General features: G+C 44.1%; 1 protein-coding gene across 19 annotated transcripts in view; it reads left to right on the top strand.

Annotated features, from left to right (window-relative positions):
• Positions 1–14,860, top strand: part of kirrel3b (kirre like nephrin family adhesion molecule 3b) — a 310,341-nt gene that overhangs the window by 270,582 nt on the left and 24,899 nt on the right. For all 19 annotated transcript variants that reach the window (XM_079513465.1, XM_079513476.1, XM_079513477.1 and 16 more), the window contains exons 7-9: positions 784–932; positions 2,588–2,715; positions 3,426–3,552. In XM_079513465.1, the coding sequence (XP_079369591.1) occupies positions 784–932; positions 2,588–2,715; positions 3,426–3,552 (404 nt within the window). The remainder of the gene's footprint in view (positions 1–783; positions 933–2,587; positions 2,716–3,425; positions 3,553–14,860) is intronic.

The following is a 14,860-nucleotide window of genomic DNA, read 5'->3' on the forward strand; positions in this document are numbered from 1 at the left end:
TATAGTACCAACCTGACATCTTCCAAGGTGTGTGTGTGTGTGTGTTTGTGTGTGCGTGCGTGCTTGTTTTTGGTTTGTTTGTTTGGCGGCGCAGGGTACCACTACCTATTTGTCATATTGTGATTTGTTTTCCTTAGCTAGATGTTGCGTGCATGCGGTGTGCTCTCGCGCTCATCGTCATTAGGAAACGTGTGGCGTCTGCTGCTCCCGAGCTCCATCGCTGTGGAACTTGTCCCAGCACGGAGGGCTGCCACAAAAATATGCTGACAGGCGGCTTCGCCTGGGCAAGAATGATGATTTATTCACGGGAAAGAACGCTATTGACATACCGTGGTGGGGGGTGGCAGAGAGAGAGGAGAGAGAGAGAGAGAGAGAGAGAGAGAGGAGAGAGAGAGAGAGAGAGAGAGAGAGAGAGAGAGAGAGAGAGAGAGAGAGAGAGAGAGAGAGAGAGAGAGAGAGAGAGAGAGAGAGAGAGAGAGAGAGAGAGAGTCTTAACCACTCTCTGTCTACCATGGCATTGGTTATGGCATACTGTATATATAAGAATATATAAGAGAAACGAAAGCAAATTTTCAAAATCTTTGAAAATTGTGAAAATAGCAGATCTACGAGTGATGCATTCGGAGCTTGTACATTGGCTATACATCATACGACAAAGTATTTCTATGGGCTTTAAGTGATAAATGCCATGTCATTATCTCATTTCCTTTCTCTTCTCTTCCTCCCTCTCCATCCTCGCACGTGTCTCATATTGTCTCTCTTTGTTCGACTGCTCCACAACAGGTGGGCCAAGGGAGGAAGTATGATCAAGGAAGTGACGGGAGACACGTACGAGGTCATCGTAGACCACTCCTTCTTCACCGAGCCCGTTTCCTGTGAGGTCACCAACCCACTGGGCAGCACCAACATCAGCCGCAACGTCGACGTCTACTGTGAGTACACCTTGGGACTGGTGTTCATTCATCAACTTCTAACTCAGAGAGTGAATACTGTAGATATACACTGTATATTATTGACCTACTGCCTCCTAAGACCAATGTGAGACCTCTCAGGTCCTCTAACTCAGGGGTTCTCAACCTTTTTGGCCGGGGACCCCCGGAAATGCTTTGGCAATGTCTCGGGACCCCTGCCCCGCCCCCTCCCGACCCCCAATATAAATTGACTGCTACAATAACATTAAACCATTTTGGGCGGGAACCCCTTTTGGTGTTTTAAGCATTGTTATAATTTAGCTATTGAAAAATAGCAGATCTACAAGCTCATAGCGCGCCACCGAGTGGCGCGCTATGAGCTTGTAGGTCTGCTATTTTTGAAAAATCGTGAAAATAAAATTTTAAAAAAAATCTTTTTTTTTTTTTTTTTTTTTGAAAATAATTTGGGGACCCCCTAAAATAATTTGGCGACCCCCCGATGGGTCGCGACCCACGGGTTGAGAACCCCTGCTCTAACTAACAAAGGTATTCTGGAAATACCTGCATGGGGCCAAGCTCAAAACAAAGGGTGACTGGGCTTTTGGAGTAGTTGCTCCTATATACACTATGACTATGGAATAAAAAAAATGCTGAGTCAGTTAATGGCTTTAAGGGAGAATTCCATACTAAAAAGCTTTCTTACCTTTCTTTGTAGTTGTTACGTCCCCACCAAAGAGGTCCAGGTGTTATTTTGTGCAAAAGCTCCTTATTTGCTATTTCCCCTACCATAAGCCCTCAATGAATTGCATTGAATTGAATGGGAATTGAATGGGGCTATGGGGTGTTGTCAGTGCTAATTCGCTTATTTCCATCGCTCAAAATTATAATTTTTTTGTATATATCCTCTCTTCATAATGTAAATAATATCCCAAGCGGCACATTTTACTACTTATTTCGATGGAAATAAGCGAATTAGCATAACACCCCATAGCCCCATTCAATTCCCATTCAATGCAATTCTTTGAGGGCTTATGGTAGGGGAAATAGCCAATAAGACGTTTTTGCACAAAAAATCACCTGGACCTCTTTGGTGGGGACGTAACAACTATAAGAAAGGTAAGAAAGGTAAAAAAGTATTTTAGCATGGAATTCTCCTTTAAGAGCATGTTTAAAACACATTTATTTCGTAACCATTTTTCCCATGTAGTTTTCACCTTTCTCACTTTTACAGGCCTACTGTATGTTCTGTTTTGTCTGTTTGTTTGTTTTGTCTAATCCTTGCTGTACTGTATTATTGTATTATTGCACTATTGTGGTATTCTCCCTGTTTTTAACTTGTTGTTATACAGTGTCCTTTGTTTTTTATTCTAAGTTGCAAGTCCTGTTGTGACCATTGTTCCTTCTGTTTATTTGTGACAAGTCATGCTATGTGGCACATCCAGCCAAAGTGTCACTTCACTTCTCCATGAATTTGCAAATGTTTTGGGGATGCATGACATAACCCCAGTGGGAAATTAAACTCTAACCCTGGCAGTGTTCGTGTCATACCTATTGAGTCACATTAAATCAAATGCAAATTGAGTTTATTCACCAAATAACTGTACAGGAATTTGTCTTGGTGACAGTGGTACGGGAATCAGCAACGTAACGTAATGCGATGTGACCACCTCCAACAGTTGGCCCTCGGATGGCTGCAGAGCCCCAGTCCTTACAGGTGGACCTGGGATCTGACGCTGTGTTCAACTGCGCCTGGACGGGAAACCCCTCTCTCACTATAGTCTGGATGAAGAGAGGCTCTGGAGTGGTATGTTATTTTATTCTTTTGCCACAGTAATCAAAATACTATTGGTCTGGATTATCAGTGATTTCTTTAAACGTATAGATGCAGCCACCTAAATTCAGTAGTTACAAGCCAATTTCGCTTTGGTACTTGGTGTTGCTGTAACATTTCAAACCTTAGGCTATATGAAGCATTTAAGTAGCATGTTTGTTCCCCGGCCTTTCTTTTCTTTCACTAAATTCTCACAGTACATTAAATACCGCTTAAAGGTCATTCAGTACTTGGCCAGACATGTGACTTAGCAAGTGAACTTGCAGCTGAAACAAGGCATGCTGAAACAGCCATTAATCATATAGTCTTGGGGGCGGTCCAGCCATCTACACTCGTTAGCGCTCTGCTCTCTGACACCTGGCGTGCGATGTGTTGAGGTGAAGAAAGGGCATACGATTGATCCATAAGGCAGACTCATTCCACCTTTCCCTTTGTCAACTTCAAAGATGACCAGAACCAACGAACCCTACTGCACCGAGCTCAATCCCAAAATTGGATTTTAATAATTGAGCAGAGGTGCCCTTTAAGGCATTAAAAGCTCCATTTTCCACCGTCTTTTTTTTCTTCTTTCTCTCCCATGGATCTTGCTGTGTTGATGTCGCACATGTGAAGGTGCCCTTGCTGTCATATTGCTCATCCAGTGACCCTTGACTTTACCCCCCCCCCCCCCCCCCCCCCTGCAGGTTCTAAGCAACAAGAGCATCTTGACGTTGAAGTCAGTGCGACAGGAGGATGCTGGGAAATACGTGTGCCGGGCAGTGGTCGCACGTGTGGGCGCCTCGGAGAAGGAGGTTTCACTCACTGTCAACGGTAGGCATTATTTACACTTTATACTGTAGACCAGGTGCTCCCAAGGTTGGGTCCGGGTGTAACACCCGGGAATCGAACCCGGGTCTCCCACGTGGCAAGCCAACATCTTGATCACTAAACCAAAGGCTCTCTGCTACACTCGCCACCCTTTTGACCTCCTCACACGGGGAAACCCATGCCGGGTCATGGCACCATTGTAACGCCCGGGATTCGAACTCGGGTCTCCCGCGTTAAAGTCCACATCTTAAACCACTAAGCCAAAGGCAATTGCCTATGGCTCGGGGGAGATATTAGACTTTTGAGGCAGAGGCTGTGAGCCACTCTGCTACACAGGGACCCCCAGGTGTCCTTGAGAGAGAGGGGGTTCCAAGGGCTACATGAGTTAATAGCATCTATTTAAAATCTATTTAACCACTTTAACCTATACACTACATTGGCTATGCAGTAGTAAAACAAAGTAACAGGACTATATTTATACTATATAATAATTGGCAGTTTATTGTTTATTACGGATCCCAATTAGTCCTCCTACAGTGAAGACTATACTCTTCCTGGGGTCCAAACACATACAATCAAATTAAAACATAATACAATGTAATTCTGTAATTACATAGTTAAAAACAAAACAAAACAAAAATAATTGAAGCTTTCAGTCTTCATGCATTCTAGAAAATATATTACATTACAACAAATTTACAAGCGAAACATTGTATATCCTATTATTAATAATTGAAATCAAACACTCACCAATCTAACTAAACATGATTTCTTTCATAATCACTGCAGCCTTCAATTTCCTTTTAAAGCTTGATTTATTCTCTATGTTTATAATATGTGGCGGGAGCTCATTCCAATGTGCTCCTGCTCTATACATTACTGTTCTCTTAAGTGCATTTGTTCTAGGTATTGAAGGTGGAGTAAAGTGATGACCAATATAGCCTGTCTGGTGGCATAGCTATGTCTAGTATTGGTGGGTTGTATCTGTAGAAACAACTGTGTAGGTTTACCAGAATGATATATATTAATTAAACAGAAATGTCACAAGGCTACAAGCCAACCTTTGATCCACTCTCATCCATGACAGTTTTGGCACAATCAACATTGTTTGCATTCGTTTATGATTTTTGAGACCATGAGAGAGAAACACATTTGTTACTTCAGATTCATGAGTTGTGGAACAAAAGGAGCAACAGCAAAAAACTTTAGTACAACCAATGGTTGTACTAAAGTTCACCATCACTTTAACCACTTATAAATCCCACATGATCCGCATTGTGGGAAATGCTTTCACTGAAAATAGCAGATCGACAAGCTCACAATGCGTTTCAATTCTCGCCAAACAATAAGAAAACGGGGGACATTTCCATGGAGCTTTTTTGGAGGGCCCCGAACATGCCCAAAGTTCCCAAATGGTAGATCTCCAGGGCTGGAGTGGTTAAATGCTGATTATATTCCATGGGAGTCACAGTGAAGCTTTTTTTTCCCTTCTTTTCCTGAGGCGGTGACTATAACTAATGAATACACGCTGGAAGGAGACCTGGCAACTCTCAAACAAATGACTTCATTATCGGTGCTTGATATGCAGAGTGTGTGCCTTCGCGTGGCAGAGGCTCTCCTCTCGGTTGTGTGGGATTTACATCTATCTTAAAAAGAGCCCCTTTGCTCAACACGTCCATTTGAGGAGAACCTGCCTTCATGCCTGTGCCCAAGAATGTGAAAACGAGCCGCTTTAAGTGGCCACGGAATTATTATACAAAACAATAAAAACAAAACCACACACACTCGTGTGAAGTGAGCGGCGCTCTCATCATCATACATCATCTTACCTCACATTCCGTGCTCAGCCAATCAAATCATCACATTCCGTGCTCATACAACACAAACACATTCCGTGCTCATACACACACAAACACACACAAAGCTGTGCATAGGAGGCCTCAAAAAAAATCACCCCCGTGTGAAGTGAGCACTCTTATCATCATATCGTCATCATACAGTACATCACATTCCGTCCTCAGCCAATCAAATCATCGTTATTTGGTACACACAAAGCTGGGTATATAGGAGAGAATACATATTGTGTGAGCTCGGAGACAAGCACTTTAATTCTATATGATATTTTAAGCTGTGTTTTGCTTGTTGACTAATGTGCACCAGAACGAAACAATTCAGACTCAGACAGCCTGTGAGCGATGTTGGGGCTGATGTTTGGTTGAAGATACTACACTGCGGCATAGCAAACAGAACATAAGGATTATTCTTTAACCCAGTTTGGGCGGGAACCCCTTTTGGTGTTAGCATTATGTTATGCTTTAGCTATTGAAAAATAGCAGATCTACAAGCTCATAGCGCGCCACCGAGTGGCGCGCTACGAGCTTGTAGGTCTGCTATTTTTGAAAAATCGTTAAAAACTGGAGGATTTAGAAGATTTTTTTAAAATTTCGAGGTCAGGCCTAAATGGGTTAATACAAACCCCACAGAGCTGCGGGGTGCTGCATCAGAGAGCGTGGCACACCGACTCTGCTCCCTCCAGCGAAAGAGAATCACGAGCCCAGACCTTCTGTGAACTGTAATCAACACCATCCCTCTCAATCAGCTCTTCAGAGCCGTAGCAGCTAAATCATGTAAATCCAATCCTCCGTCGTTCTGTCAGCGACAACTCACACCCCTTTTCTGAAGTATGAATATGTAAACAAAATAGAAAATGTGAAAATTTGCCTGTTTATCTTGATACCAAGGCTTCGACCCCCCCCCCCCCCCCCCCCCCCATTTCCATCCCCCTCTCACATGTCTATGGAGATTGTGTTGTTTATGAAAACAAAGCAATATGAGGAAAAGGGAGACGGATTGTTTTAATAACGATTACGGCAACACTACTCATAGAGCAGTACATTGTGGAAAGCATAAAATAGCTGAAGCTGGCATGTTTACTAGCTCTCGCCAGATTTCATTCAGGCGGCATTCAACTTCTCTGCAAGCGGTTTTCTGTCTTTGTTATTTTGTTTTATGTTCCTTCTCAAGTGTCCTCCCGTGCCTCCCGGCCCAAAGACTTCTTTTGACATTCAAAAAGCCATCCTTTTTACACTTCTGAATAATTTAATAATTCATTATATTTACTTTCAAAACCGCATGAGGTCTATATGTCAGGTGGCTTTCCTTAGTTTTTCTTCTCTTCTTCTCCATGCCCCCCGGTGTGCTTTATAACCTCCAATAAATGTACATTTCAAGTGTTTCTTTTTTTCCTCTCTTCCAAAAAGACGTTGCCCTTATTTGGTATGCCAGGATCTATAAATATGCTACTGTGGCATGCTCATAGAATCAACCTGCCAAAATCTCCACACCCCTTGCCTGCACAGTGCACGCACGCACGCACGCACGCACGCACGCACGCACGCACGCACGCACGCACGCACGCACGCACGCACGCACGCACGCACGCACGCACGCACGCACGCACGCACGCACGCACGCACACACACACACACACACACACACACACGAACATATTACTGAATCACTACGGCAACAAGCAACATTTGAGACATTTTGCACTACATGTATTAGCCAGAGGCGCACGCACGCACGCACGCACGCACGCACGCACGCACGCACGCACGCACGCACGCACGCACGCACGCACGCACCGCAGTCAGTTTTGGATCTCGACCTGAAAAGTTTGGGAACCAGTGCCTTATATATGCAAGTTAATTTCCATAATTCTTGCGTAACATACAAAAGCCTTTCTTGGTTGAAATGACAGCAGCACTCGCTCTCCTTCATGGTCGGCTCATTGATTGCTCTGCGGTGGTGGTGGTGGTGGTGGTGGTGGTGGTGGTGTGATGCCGGCGGTGGGATCCAAACAGCCTCGCCCGCCTCTCCATCAGCCCCGCTCCACGACAGTCTTTGACAGTCGGCTCGACTCAATTGATTCTGACAGTGACTGAATAGCATGCATGACTGATGATGGCCCAACGCCTCTCAGGAAAGCACTACCTTGCCTTGATCACATCTATCGTGTGTGTGTGTGTGTGTGTGTGCGTGCGTGCGTGCGTGCGTGCGTGCGTGCGTGCGTGCGCGTGCGTGCGTGCGTGCGTGCGTGCGTGCGCGTGTGCGTGTGTGCGGGATAACAACACGTTTTTTCCGGTATGCGTGATGTGAAGGATGTCTGTTTGTGTGTGTTTTCCCCCCCTCTTATTTGTTTTGCCGCCACTCCCCTCGTCCTCCATTATCGCCCTCCTCCCATCCCCAGTACCGCGGTTCTGTCTTCACGCCCTCAGTTAAAATGCACGTCTTAAAAGAAATTGTTGATTTGTTTTTTTTCCCCCTCCTCCGCCTCTCTCTTATCTGCCGTTGCGTTATCCACTGACTGCCACTGTGGATCGCTACCCCCCCCCCCCCTTCCTCTTCTTCCCCCGGGAAGCGTATAATTTAATTAGAATCAAACAGCTAGCAGGGGGAGGCAGTTTTGTGTTTAAGTCACTAATGGATACATATTACTCTAAGTTGAACGTTTTCACGCACTGGGTGGGCAGCGTTTGATTGTGCTGCTGAGCCATCCTTGGTTGTCCTTAACCCAGAAGGTTGCATGTATGGTAGCTATGTACAGTGTTTAGTTTAGTTTAGTTTAGTTTAGTTTAGTTTAGTTTAGTTTAGTTTAGTTTAGTTTAGTTTAGTTTAGTTTATCATCTTCACAGTGACAATACAAATATTTATCAACACAAGGTTATACAATAACACACTGTAGTTGGAGGTGATCAAAAGGAATAGGCTGAAGCTGAAAGCGTATCATGCCTATCCTACGAGCAACAAAAGCAAAATTCCTCAAGTAGTTTCAAAAATCGAAGGAATTGCAATAAAGAATCCAAACAAATAATTACCATAGTCAAAATACACAAACCAATAGACAAGAAACAGTTTACTTAAGTACTGTACATTTACTTAAGTACTGTACTTAAATAAAATGTTGAGGTATTTGTACTTTGCTTGTACTTTACTATTTCTAATTTCCAACACTTTTACTTCTACTCCACTCAGAAGCAAATATTGTACTTTTACTCCACAACAATTATTTGAAAACTTTGTTTTTTTTGCAGATTTTGATTATTAGCCTATTACAAAACATGCAGTAACCAATTCAGAACGATATGCATTTCGGTCATGAAAATAGCCGATCTACAAGCTCACAATGTGTTCAACATGCAAATACTTTTTCCACCACTACCCAGATCCAGATGTACATGTACAGTATAGTAGCTAATGTATTTTTGAAGGTCGCTCATCAGGCTCGTCACCACCATTCAGAATGTTGGCCGGGAATAGGCTAAAAATAGAACAAAACATAAATTAAACGCCAAATTCGGCACGCGGGCATCGTCCACCTTCCCACGCTCATCCCCCCCAACCTTGAGATACCTAGTGACACCCCTGTCGCTCATATATTTATTTGTGGGTTTGCCAGTGAACTATTCATTTAGCAATTCATGATTAAAACGATTTAGCTTGCCTGCACACACACCGAGCCCATTATGTTCATGGAATGCAGAGCAATGTGTATGCATTGTGATGCCTTTGATGTTTTGAGTCATGCACACCAAACAGAATAAAAGTGGTTAATTGGATAGGAGAACGTGTCTCTGTGCTATGTGCTATCTATCGTGTTATAGACATTAGCACCTTTGTCTAATTATATAGAACAGTGGTTTTCAACCAGTGGTCCTTGAGCTGGTTCCAGGTGGTCCCCAGCTAAATGGAGAGTTGGTAACCAAATGGCCCTTATAGATATTGAATAACTCTTGAGAGCATAAAATTAAACCAAATGGACCCTTATGGGTCCATTTGGGTCCATTTGTCCCGATCACCCGATCCGATCGGGACAACCCTAATTCAAAGGGCTTTATTGGCATGAGAAAACATACGTCTACATTGCCAACGCAAAAAGCGGAACAATACAATCAAAACATAATTTATGTACAATTGAAAGGCAGAATCTCCAATAAATCAATTTTCATGTACCAAGATCACTCGATGCAGATATTGCAGGAATACACCTGCACACACCTCATTGTCCAGTCTCCTCATATACCCTGCTTCCCTTTCACTTTCAGCTCCCCCACTAGGGCAATCAGCTTATATGGTTCAGTTTGGGCAGCAACCATTGTCCTGAATGCCCTGCTGACTATGGGATTTGCTGTCTTTTAATGGATGCAATGATGGATGTGAAAGTCTGTGAGCGACGTTTTATATGTAATGAGATGCATACTCTGTTGGGTAGCCAGGGAGAGCGAACCCATTACCACATTAATAGAGAAATAGAACTGACGTATCCCCCAATATCCCACAGGGCACTTTGTTGCTTTGAATCTCCCTCCCCGAGTCCCCCCACCAACCCCACACCTTTATTTGTAGTTCTGCCTTTATAAGCCGGGAGAATTTGCATTTGAGTCTTCCGCAAGCTGCTTATGTCAGTGTTCTAAAAAGAGGACAGCGAGGAATAATTCACAATTGGGGCAGAAAGTGCATCATTAAAAAAATGTGTTCTGAGAAGATGTGTTCTGATGATGCCTCCTCTCCAGGGAAAGTCCATCCCGACACAGACTTCACATTATTATTTCTATATTAATGTACAATTCGGCTTTAATTTGTGAATGTGAACAAGTCTCTCAACAGCAGAGTGACAAGAATGTGGTGGTGATGATGTTGTCAAAAGACAAGTCCTGCATCTGCTCCATAGAAAGTGAATAATGAAATAATGCCTAGGACACTATGACAATGCCCATGGTGTTTTTACGCTAACTGGCAGTCTGGCATGTGGGTATGCTTTCTGATTCAGATATTCAAATAAGCTTAGCTTAAGAATAGCTTAAGTAAAAATTCTATGAGCGCTGTTAGAGACTTATGCATTAAATGTCGACTTTGATCCAGGTTGTGCCATTAGCTCCCTAAAATCTCCATTGACCCGCTAGATAGAATTTGATGCATGGACCCAAATGGCTCGTCCCAGTTTCCCAGAAATTAAAATAGTCCGTATAGGCCTATTATTGCGTTAGTAAAATCATTCGAGGGTGTCGATCAGACTGTCGGAGCACACTCTGGAGTGCTTCTTGTCAATCAGCAGTGTTCCTGTTTGAATCTAGAGCACTGTGCTCTGGGAGTGTACAGAGGCCGTGCATGTTGTGAAAATGAAGTATGACCAATAATAAAGAATGACCACGTGCCTGTCCTTTTAGTCTTTGATACCGGCGTCGATAACATGATAATAGTATAGTAAAGAAATTAATCTGAATTGAGTGACCAGCGTCCACCTCCCGGGGATTAGGAAACTGACAAGTCGGAAAGTTGGTGAAGGCTATACTGTAAATGCAGAGTTATAAAAGGATTACAGGATACAAATCTAACCCGATGGATACAAAATGTAACAAATCGGTAGCCTGGGTTCCAGCCTGAAGCGCTGCATTCCGTGAATCTGAATTGTCACGACAATTCAGATTCACGGAACGCAGCGAATCAGGCTGGAACGCAGGCTAACAAATCGGAGTCTGAAGAGGTGGGTTTTCAGACTACGGCGGAAGATTGGGAGTGAGTCTGCAGTTCTGACTGCAACGGGAAGTTCATTCCACAGTTTTGGAGCCAGAAGGGAGAAGAGATCACTCAATTCAGCTTAATTTCTTTACTATACTATTATCGGTGTTGGCTGATCTGAGCACGCGGGGGTTTGTATGGTCCGTTCAGACTTTGAGGATATGGGGGACGGGGTGCCATAACTTTAGTTGCTTTGAAGGTCAGCATCAGAGTTTTGTACTCTGTGTGGGCAGCAACCGGGAGCCAGGAGCGGAGAAGGGGGGATTGAGACATGTGAGAATTTTGGCTCGTTGAAGCTGCAGCATTCTGGATCAATTGGAGAGGCTTAAGTGCACATTGCGGTAGGCCAGTAAACAGCAGTGGCTCTCAAACCTTTTCATGTCAAGAAGCCCCAAATTAATACTGTATGTGTTTTGTGGCAGGAATCCCATACAAAGTTGTGTTAATTAGTATTTTTATTTATTTTTGAGGTGCGCTATAGCCCCTCCTATGATCAGCTTTTGGTGTGTGTGTGTGTGTGTGTGTGTGCACAAATGTTGTCCTACACAAACATTAAAATGCCATTGACAGTGCATTTCTATACTCTACTAAGAATACGAGTGGGTCATGGGAAAACCTTCCCATTGTGTATACGCGACATATTACAGTACATCATTGATTAATATGGGATCATATTGAATGTGGATACACTCCACTTCAGCTCCTCATCCACTCCAGTGTGCATACGTAGTACACATGGTTGGTTTTTATGAGATTATATGAAGTGGATACACTCTGCGTCCAATGTGCATAGTTGCATACACTTGGTGATTTTATGGGATTACTTAAAGTGGATACCTTCTGCGTCCAGGCAGTCAGTGTGGATAGTGTACACTTGTTGATTGTATATAGTGTATTGAAAGTGGATATGCTCCACGTTGCAAAACATAAAGGTGTTCTGGGAAACATTTTGCGCTGATGTGAAAATCTTCCCACTGTCAAAGTCATACGATTTGTCACACATGTTACCGCAGTGAAATTTGTTCTCCGCATTTGACCCGTCTCTTGGAGCCGTGAGCCACAGCCGTGCCGCGCTCAGGAATCATTTGATAGTTGATTTGACCCCCCAATCCAACCCAGGCATTGATGCTGAGTGCCAAGCCAATGGGTCCCATTTTTACAGTCTTTGGTACGACCCGGCCGGGGATCGAACCCCCGACCTCCCAGTTTCAGGGCGGACACTCTAACCATAAGGCTGTTACTAGTGGACAGTGGTGGAAAGTACATTTACTTAAGTACTGTACAATTTTGAGTTATTTGTACTTTACTTGAGTATTTCCAATTTCCAGTACTTTTACTTAGTTCTACTCCACTAGATCTCAGAGGCAAATATTGTACTTTTACTCCACTACATTTATTTCAAAACTAGTTACTAGTTACTAGATTTTTAGTATTAAAATAGCAGATCCACAAGCTCACAATGTGTCACAATGTGACGCATTTTGAGCTGAACATGCAGTCATTTGATCTTAGTTTGATAACTCTGAGGGCCCCTCAGGACACGGACGGAAAAACAACGAACATACTCTTAACGCATCTATAGATACCATATGCACTTCACTTCACCTGTCGTGATCATCTATCCAACAAATACAATTACGCCTCCCACACATAACTGCGTGGGAAGTGCGTATCGCGCCGATCAACAGTGGCCGGTGGAAAATTACGAGAAGCAGAGCTGACAACACGGCCTGACCTTTCTTTTGCTGTTTCTCCCACTTTCGTTCAGAAACAAAAAATAAATAGATAACATAAAGCGAACCTTGGCGAGCAAGTATAGCAAGGCCACGGTTTTGTTCAAATCCGATGACCTGTGCCGTGTCCTCAATTTAGCATGGAAACACAAGCCACCTGGCCTCTGACATCGGCTCCAATCTTGTATAATCAGATTGCAAGGCTCACTCCAGCACTGACGCATCGTTCCCGGGAATAAATAAAACATGTCTCACACAACGCTCTGACATACCTGCCCCGACACAGGACCTGTGGAGCGGGTGCCACCCACCTCCACCCCTCAAATATGTTCATTCTGCATTCGCACAGGCTGAAGGCAAGACGTACAAACCAACACACACACACACGCACACACACACACACACACACACACACACGCGCGCGCGCGCGCGCGCGCGCACACGCACACGCACACACACATTCCATCCAAGCCGTCTGAGCCACAGAGATAAAACTATCTAATTATTTTCCTCATATACAGCAGCCCTGATCCACAGAGCAGATCCTTCTCAGCCACCGCCGCCGCCTACTCCAGGCTAGGCAAGCAGCAAGTATAGTCTAACTGGGTGCTGACTGCGGGTCGCTGGCTATACCGACCAACTGCTCAGGCAGTTGCACATGCAACTGCCTGAGCACACACGTGCTTGTGCACATGTGCACACATACAGTACTACTACATCCACTCACCTATATGCACGCACACTCGCTTAACCCATTTTGACCTGAGATCAGATTCTATAAATGTCTTCTACATCCTGACAGTTTTCTGAAAAAGCTATGTTTCTATGTCAGTCGTTCTTTGATTTTTCAAAAATAGCAGACCTACAAGCTATGAGCTTGTAGATCTGCTATTTTTCAATAGCTAAAGCATAACATAATGCTAACACCAAAAGGGGTTCCCGCCCAAAATGGGATATACTAACATGACGAATCCATAAAGGCATTGAGTAACACACATGGAGAGACTAGCCCGATGCCCCAAACCATCGGTCCATGTTTGTTGAAGTGCTAAAGTGAGACCATTAAAGAACGTCGGTGCAATCTTGTCCATTTGCTTCAGTTGCTCCACAGCATGCAGCGGCCTCCCAGCTCCTCCAGTAGCATTACCACGACGCCATCTGCCAGTATCTCATTAAAATGCTAATTTATTTTAATAAGGGACAGGTAATAAACTGCAATTATGTATCGGCTGCAAGATGCCAGAGAGCAGGAGTTTGAGGGGAGTTGGCTGCGGAATGCGCCGTCGTACTAATCAAGGAGCAGCCCTCACATTCAGCCCCCTTGCACGCACAAACACACACACACACACACACACACACACACACACACACACACACACACATACACACACACACACACTCTAAATCCAGCGCATCGCTAGAGATGCGTTTACGATTTGCATTTGCCAGCTGTTTAAAGGCCAAGTCTGTGACCATTTTGCCACTCTCTGTTGGCAACCGGCCATATCTTCTAATAAGATTTATTGGGACCTAAGACTTATTTTCAACATGAAAGGATCGCAGGAGCTTCTGATACAATAATTGGCAGGCTGTATGTGTTGGAGTGAAATGTGTCTCCACACAACTATTATGTGTCTCCAAATACAAAGTATGTGAGTAGCCCTGCCTGTAACCCAGAAGACTAGGCGGCGGTGGCTCAGGGGTAGAGTGTCTGGATGGAAACCGTAAGGTTGCCAGTTCGAACCCGGGCTCCCCCAGAGTTACTGTCGAAGTGTCCTTGAGCAAGACACTGAACCCCTAATTGCTCCCGATGTGCTGGTGCCTTGCATGGTTTCCGCTGCCATCGGTGTATGAATGTGTGAATGTAATGCACAATCTCTGTAAAGCGCATTGGATAAAGGCGCTATATAAATGCACCATTTACCATTTTTACTAATATCGCCACCAGCCATGGATTCATTCCCCTTTGACTGAGCCCCTTTATGAGATCTGGTTCA

Source organism: Electrona antarctica (assembly GCF_951216825.1).
Source record: "Electrona antarctica genome assembly, chromosome: 11".
Classification (NCBI taxonomy): Eukaryota; Metazoa; Chordata; class Actinopteri; order Myctophiformes; family Myctophidae; genus Electrona; species Electrona antarctica.